The sequence below is a fragment of the Portunus trituberculatus genome, chromosome 13 (genome assembly GCF_017591435.1).
Source record: "Portunus trituberculatus isolate SZX2019 chromosome 13, ASM1759143v1, whole genome shotgun sequence".
NCBI classification, from domain to species: Eukaryota; Metazoa; Arthropoda; class Malacostraca; order Decapoda; family Portunidae; genus Portunus; species Portunus trituberculatus.
Window position 1 is genome coordinate 8,378,841 of NC_059267.1, and position 7,940 is coordinate 8,386,780.

General features: G+C 44.5%; 1 protein-coding gene across 3 annotated transcripts in view; it reads left to right on the forward strand.

Moving 5' to 3' along the window:
• LOC123503098 (LIM/homeobox protein Lhx1-like) overlaps positions 1-7,940 on the forward strand; it is a 138,166-nt gene that overhangs the window by 105,171 nt on the left and 25,055 nt on the right. For all 3 annotated transcript variants that reach the window (XM_045252524.1, XM_045252522.1, XM_045252523.1), the window contains one exon: positions 1,946-2,151. In XM_045252524.1, coding sequence (XP_045108459.1) covers positions 2,130-2,151 — 22 coding nt within the window. In that variant the 5' untranslated portion in view covers positions 1,946-2,129. The remainder of the gene's footprint in view (positions 1-1,945; positions 2,152-7,940) is intronic.

Here is a 7,940-nt window from a genome sequence, read left to right on the forward strand (position 1 = left end):
GTTGGTGGTGGTGTTGGTGGTGGTGGTGGTGGTGGTGGTGGAAGGATGGTAATAATAGGAAGAGGAAGAGAAGGAAGAGGAGTAAGAGTAGTAGCAGGAGGAGGAAGAAGAGAAAGAGAAAACGGGAATTATTGTTGTATCTTTTGTAATATTTGTCGTAACTATTGCAGTAGTCGTAGTAGTAGTAGTAGTAGTAGTAGTAGTAGTAGTAGTAGTAGTAGTAGTAGTAGTAGTAGTAGTAATAACAGAAGTAACATACAAAAACATAGGAATAAGCCAAACAAGAATAGACAACAACAACAACAACAACAACAAGGCCTCAGGTGACCACGAAAGACACGAGATATGGGGGAGAAAAAGAAAAGGAAAAGTTACAAGGTAAAGGGAAAGAGAAGAGAATGAGGAGGAGAAGGAGGAGGAGGGATAACTTTACTATGGAGGGAAAAGGAGAGGGGAAGGTAGGAGAGGGAAAGAAGGTTTTAGCAGAGAGAAAGAGAGAAAGAGAATGGAGGGAAATAGAAGGAGGAAAGTTAAAGAAAGAAGAAGTTTTAGCATGGAGTGAATGGAAAATAAGGATAGACCAAAGAGAGCAGGAGGAGGGGGAGGGGAGGAGGAGGAGGAGGAGGAGAAGGAAACCGGTGGAGGTTAAAGGAGAGAGAGAGAGAGAGAGAGAGAGAGAGAGAGAGAGAGAGAGAGAGAGAGAGAGAGAGAGGACGCTGTGAGGGAAAAGGGAGGAGGGAGGAAAGCCCCAGCCAGCCCCAGGGGAAGGGAAACCTGCCACAGACCACCGATCACGGAAATAACCTGATCAAAATAAAGCACAAAATCTCCTCTGAAATGCAGATCACGGGAGGGAGAGAGGGAGGGAGGGAGGGAAAGAGGGGGAGAGGAGGGACAAGGGAGGGATGGAGGGACTGATGACGCCGCTGCCGCTATCGGGGAAAGACTGATCTTCTTTTGTTTTTCCCATTTTTTCCCTCAATCCCTTCTCCGCAGTATTAAAACCTCCAATGCGATGCTCTTTTTTTATCCTCTGGGACACCGAGAGTAATTTTTTCCCCACTTCAGATTTTATTTCGGGAAGGCTGAGCCGTGAGGGAAAAAATGAGGAATTTAAAGGAAAAGGTAGAGCTGGGAGGCGAGGGAGGGTGGGAGGGAGGGCGGATGGGAGAGGAGGAGAAGGGGAGAGAGGGCTTAGCGGCGCGCGTGACGGAAAGTGGTACGCGGCAACTTTGGCGGAGGGTTGGGCGCCTCCGTACTTGAGAGAAAATGGGATGAGCCTCAGCTTTGCTCACTGGGTTGCTAAATTGCAATCGACACCGACCTGCGCCGAGGGGAACGCGAGGGAGCTGGAGGGAGGAGGGGAGTGAGATTAGAGGGGATTTATTTTGGGTTTGAAGGGGGATTGTGGCTACCCTCTGAGGGGATTTGGGGGAAGGCATAGATACTCCCCTTGTCCCTGGCGCACAGACAGCAGGTGCGGCAGGCGGCAAGTCCCTCTTCGAACCACACTTGGGCGGCACTGTGGCGGAAATTTAGTGTAACCTCAAAGTGTTCCTGCGGCGCTGCACGTGCGGCGGCGTGCTGGAGTGGCGCTGCGTCGGGGAGGCGGTGGCGTGTGTGTGTGGAGGTGTTGCAGGGCTCATGAGCCTCTCTCTGTTGTTTCCGACGCCGTCTACTTGTTTTCTTCCGATATCCTCTCTTTCTCTCTCTCTCTCTCTCTCTCTCTCTCTCTCTCTCTCTCTCTCTCTCTCTCTCTCTCTCTCTCACACACACACACACACACACACACACACGGCAGGAGGGTTGTTTTGCCTCGATTGTAGCGGCGTGGCGGGGGCGTGGGGCATGTGGCGCCGTTTCTCCTCCGCTAGCGTGACTGTGTTCCCGCCTCGCCTCCACCTGTCCCGCCCCAGCTAAGATCCTCTCGTGTCTCCTCCCGCAGGCGGTTCGGGACCAAGTGTTCGGGGTGTCTGCAGGGCATCTCGCCGCAGGACCTGGTGAGGAAGGCTCGTGACCGCGTCTTCCACCTCAAGTGCTTCACCTGCTGCGTCTGCCGAAAGCAGCTCTCCACCGGCGAGGAACTCTACGTCCTCGACGAGAACAAATTCATCTGCAAACAAGACTACATGGGCGGGAAGGCCATGACGGGTGAGTGTTGCCAGCTTCCCCCACCAGGTGACGCCCTCTCCCCTTGATGGAGGCGCACATGCACTCCAAATTGCCGAAGAGCGCCTGGGCAGAATACTGTACACACAAGGGATGGTGGGTAGCACGGCGACGCGCACCACACACCTTGAAAGACGTGGCAGCCCGGGGACACCAAAGGCACGACTTCCCGCTGAAGGGAGAGGAGACACTGCCCTCTCCTTGCTGTGCCCTCAAAGACTAGCGTTTATATAGATGAGATTTCGATATCGAGTGGAGGAGGAGGAAGATGAGGAGATGGAAGATGAGGAGGAGGTATCTTGAGGCTGACGAAGGAGCTGGAGGTGGAAGGCGGTTCTTACAATCCTTTACTCTCTTCCCTGTTTCTTTTCCCTTCCCCCTCCCCAATCCCGACCCTCCATCAGGCCGCCCATCAGGAGGCAGGCCGCCATCGCTCATCCTGATGCCTTTTCCCATCCTCCCCAACCCACGGAGCCCCGCCCGCGTCTGGAAGTGGGCGATTCATACGTACCCGTCAGGAAGAAGAACAGGAGGGAAGAGAAGGGTGATGACCTCGCGGCGTGACTGACTACGTTTGTGTGTGTGTGTGTGTGTGTGTGTGTGTGTGTGTGTGTGTGTGTGTGTGTGTGTGTGTGTGTATATATATATATATATATATATATATATATATATATATATATATATATATATATATATATATATATATATATATATATATATATATATATATATGGTCTGTGTGCGTGTGTCTTATTTCAGGTATACATGTGTGGGGGTGTACAATATGTGTGTGCGTGTGTGTGTGTGTGTGTGTGTGTGTGGTTTTTATTACAGGTGTACAAGATTGGGTATGTGTATTATTTTAGATATACATGACGAGACGTGTGTGTGTGTGTGTGTGTGTGTGTGTGTGTGTGTGTGTGTGTGTGTGTGTGTGTGTGTGTGTGTGTGCCCAAACCGTCAGACTGTTCCAACACATGATGTTTTCTTTGTTCGTAAATCACTGAAATCAAGGACAGCAGCTTACTTTCACACCACGCTGTGCTTATTGAGGTTTGCCTTCAAATATTACGATGACTCGAAATAAGAAAAAGAAAATTGAAATAAGAAAAGGCCTCCCATAACAGCATCCGTAACACAACTTAATTTGAGCGACACCAGTTGGATAAGAATTAAATATTTAGAAACGTTACTTTTTTTCTCACACCTTGCCGAACTGACCTCCAACACTGTTATGTATAGCGGACTGATGGAAATAAAACATTATATTGGCAGGCAAAACAATTTGAGGGAAAATTAGCTCATTAACAAAAATACTGAAAATGTTGTTATTGATTTTTTTGTATGTGTGATACTGAGGAGCGACATTAATGAAGAAAAGACTGCAAAACTGCTGTGCCTAATAAACAATTAAATAAAATAGCTAAATTGATTTTAAGATTACCTTATTTTGTTATATATATCTAAATTCAATTCATAATTTACTCTACTCTGAAATGACTAAACAGGAATATCAGTTTCCTATTGAGTGAGTGAATCAGTTTCTTAATGACAAAGTTAGACACTCAAATAATGTACTTTGATTTGAAATGTCGAAGTCACAGCCAAAATTTACAGTGTTTGGTATTAATTTTTTAACTGAGAATCTAAAGTTACGGTCTTCACTGCAAAAACGGCAAAATCAAATCATTAAATCATTGCTCCGTTCGGCGTTTACAATTCACAATCAGCAAACACTCATCAAATTCTAGATATACTTTTTTTTTCTTTTTTTTTACTATAACACACGGTGATTGATACCTTTAGTGGCTCTCCTTTCTTATCCTTTCGTTGACGTAGGCCAGATCACATCTTACATAAAAAGAATGAATAAAAACACCCTCAAAAGCCTAAAACACTGACCTCCATAGCTCTTCCTTGTGAGTATTATTAACTAGATACATTTCATCAGTTTCTATGCATTTGTCATATGATCCTGTTTTTGTGGCGTCTTGAATCGGTCAGTCAGTTCGTCGAGTTGATTTCTTGACTAAACAAGTATCGTAATTTTTGTGAAGGGGAAAATGCAGAACTCACAAAAAAACTAAACTTTTTATTAACCCCTTCACTACTGGGACGCATTCTTTACCATGAGTTTAGGGTATGATTAGACGATTTTGTTTACATTAATAAGGGTTTATGGAGGTCAAAAGATTAATCGCCAGACTCTTCATTTTTTTTAATCCCCACATAAATTTCTGAAGCTGTATAAAATCACCAAATAGTAACCAGGATAAATATGAAGACGTGTCATGGGACTGAGAGGGTTAATGGGAAAAATCCACGTGAAGAATCGGGGACTGGCATGTAAGTGGGCCTTTTTGTTTAATCGTTTTCGTTGTCCTAGGCCAGATTTTCCTTTTACATGAAAAAAAAACTAACTTTAAATGAATGTCTATAAGGATAAACTAATGACCAACACCAAGAATAATAACAATGACAATATTACTTTTCCCTTTTGTATTAAGTTGTAATAGTTCAATGACTGACTTCTGGCCTGGAGGAGAGAGACGCAGAGGAGGAGGAGGAGGAGGAGGAGGAGGAGGAGGAAGAGGAGGAGGAGAAGAAGAAGAAGAAGAAGAAGAAGAAGAAGAAGAAGAAGAAGAAGAAGAAGAAGAAGAAGAAGAAGAAGAAGAAGAAGAAGAAGAAGAAGAAGAAGAAGAAGAAGAAGAAAGTGGAAGAGGGACTGGAGGAAGTGGAAGAAGAGACAAATGAAAACAACAACAACAACAACAACAACAACCAACAACAACCAACAACAGCAAAAACATACCAACCCCTTTACTCACATCTTCCCCATTCCAAGAGAAGAGAGAAAGAGGAAGAGGAAGAGGAGGAGACAACCACCCACACCATCGCCGCCCTCCTCATCCCCCCCCATACTCCTATCAACCCCTCCCACTCCCTCTCACCCTTCCATCCCCCCCTTCCTAAACCCTCCCTATGCCTGCCGCGACACCTCACTACGGTAGAAACAAATGATCCTGTCACTAGTCTTCCCGCTTGGCCTCCTCCTCCTCCTCCTCCTCCTCCTCCTCCTCCTCCTCCTCCTCCTCCTCCTCCTCCACCTCCTCCTCCTCTTAAGATTAATCAGAACGACCCCAGAGTTGTTTCTAGTCTTTTAGAAGAGAAGGAGAAAGATGAAGAAGAAAAGGTAGAAGTAGTGAAATCTCCTGTCGGAATATAAATGAGAGAGAGAGAGAGAGAGAGAGAGAGAGAGAGAGAATATTACAGAAGACAGCATTATTTTTCGATGGCTTTCATTTGTGTGTGTGTGTGTGTGTGTGTGTGTGTGTGTGTGTGTGCGAATCAAGTAACCAAGTAAACAGGCAATTTGTTAATTTTACACACACACACACACACACACACACACACACACACACACACACACACACACACACACACACACACACACACACACACACACACACACACACACACACACACACACACACACACACACACACATACCTTGTTAAGCGGATCACTCAGGTGTGAACACAAACCTGGAGTGATATTCTTATTTTTTGTTACTTGGAGTGATCTTCTTATTTTTTCTCTCTCTCTCTCTCTCTCTCTCTCTCTCTCTCTCTCTCTCTCTCTCTCTCTCTCTCTCTCTGACCAGTTGACAAGGTGATGGAAAGTGTTTCTCACTCACTTCACTTCACTTCTCTTTTATTTATCTTAATTTTTTTTTCTCAGTCTAATTTTTCTTCATATTTTCTAGTTTCATTCTCCTCCAAGTTTTCTTTTTTTTTTTTGTACGTCCTCTAATTTTTTTCATATCTTTTATCTAATGTCCTTTACCATCCCTAAATCTTCACTTTCTTTCATCCACTCCTTCTTTTCCATCTCCTTCCATTCTCTTCATTCTTAATATTTCTCTTCAATCATTTTTCGCCTCCTCTACTCTTTCCTTCCCAAGCTCTTCCTTTATTCCTCTAGCTTTCCCGTCACTCGGTCATCTTTCTTCTCTTCTCTTTACTATTCAAGCTCTTCCTTCATTATTACATCCTTCACTTGACTCCCTTTCTTCTCTTCTTTCTTTCCCAAGCATTCTTCATTTTTTACATCTTTTTACTCATCTCTTTTCTTCCCAAGCTGTTTCTTCATTTCTTTATCTTTCAATTCACTCTTTCTTTTCTATTCCCTTTTCTTCCCAAGCAGTCTTCATTCTTCCATCTTTTTACTCTTCTCTTCTCTTTCCAAAACGCCTCCAAGGTCCAGCGGTTCTTGCTTTCTTAAGAGTTGACGGTCTTATGTTTGAATCTGAAGCGAGGCCAGTGGGTGTCTCTCAGTTGTTCCTCCTACCTTCAGCTAGGTCGTTTAATGATTATCCTGAGAATTCCTGAGGTCACAGTAAGGAGTATTATGCACGTCAGGCTGATGAGATAGGGAATGTTGACGTCAGGTAGAGCTGTAGTGTATGGCCAAAACTTTACTTCTCTTTTCTTTGCCTAGCTTTCCTTCCTTATCTTCATCTTCATTCATCTGTTTATTTTTTTTTCTTTATTTACCACAAGTTTCTCTATATTGTTTCATCCCACTTTTTCTTTTGTATTTATCTCTCATACTGTCCGCTTTTATCATTTGTCTCATCTTCTTTCGTGTCGTGTTGTTTATTATTCCCTTCCCCTTTCGCATTCTTCTCTCCATTCCTTCTTCCTTTCCTCCTCACTTCAGTTCCTTCCTTCCTTTCTCTCCAAGTACAATCTTAACCCTATCGACAAACCCTTTCTACTCATCCTCCTTTCCCTATGATTCCTCGTTGCTTTCATCCCATTCCTTTACTCACTTTCATCTTTATTCGCTAACCAACTCACTTTCTCTGTCTATCATCCCCCTTTCCTTCCATCCATCATTCCTGGCCCTTCCTTCCCCTCTCTACCTCTCCCCTGACTGTAGTGACGGCAAGGGAAACACGAAACACGAAAAGCGACCTTAATATAACGCCGGTGTGACAGAAGACCTCGCATCCTCAGCCACTTACTGCTCGCTGTCCCCACTACATGCCGCTGCCCCATTACACGTGACGGAGGAGGAATGTGACTAAATGAGACAGCAGAGAGAGAGAGAGAGAGAGAGAGAGAGAGAGAGAGAGAGAGAGAGAGAGAGAGAGAGAGAGAATATACACAAACAGAAGTATAGACGAAAGAATACAGATTTCATACATTCACTAACACACACACACACACACACACACACACACACACACACACACACACACACACACACACACACACACACACACACACACACACACAGACACACACACCAAAAGAACACACCATTTTAAACCAAACCACTTATCATCAAGCTCAAAACAGTGTGACACCTGAATTTAAACCAACCATCACCTCCTCCTCCTCCTCCTCCTCCTCCTTCTCCTTCTCCTTCTCCTCCTTCTCCTCCTCCTCCTCCTGCTCTGCCTCATCCTCCTTCAGTCAGTTAATTAAGAAAAAAACTAACCAAAATCTCTCTTCGTCACTATAAAGAAACCTTACTTACCTCACCCTTCCTTCTCTCTCTTCTTCCCCTCCTCTTCCCATCTTTCGCCCCTTCAAATTAATGGTACATAGAGGGGCGGGGGGAAGCTTGTCGGGGTTGTAGGGGGCGACGTGCCACCCCAACTTTCACCAGCTATAAATTTTCACCCCCACTTCCTCTCTTTCCTCCTCAAAAAAAAAAAGAAAGTAAATAAAAAAAACTCGAGGTCTTATGTCTAATTGTCT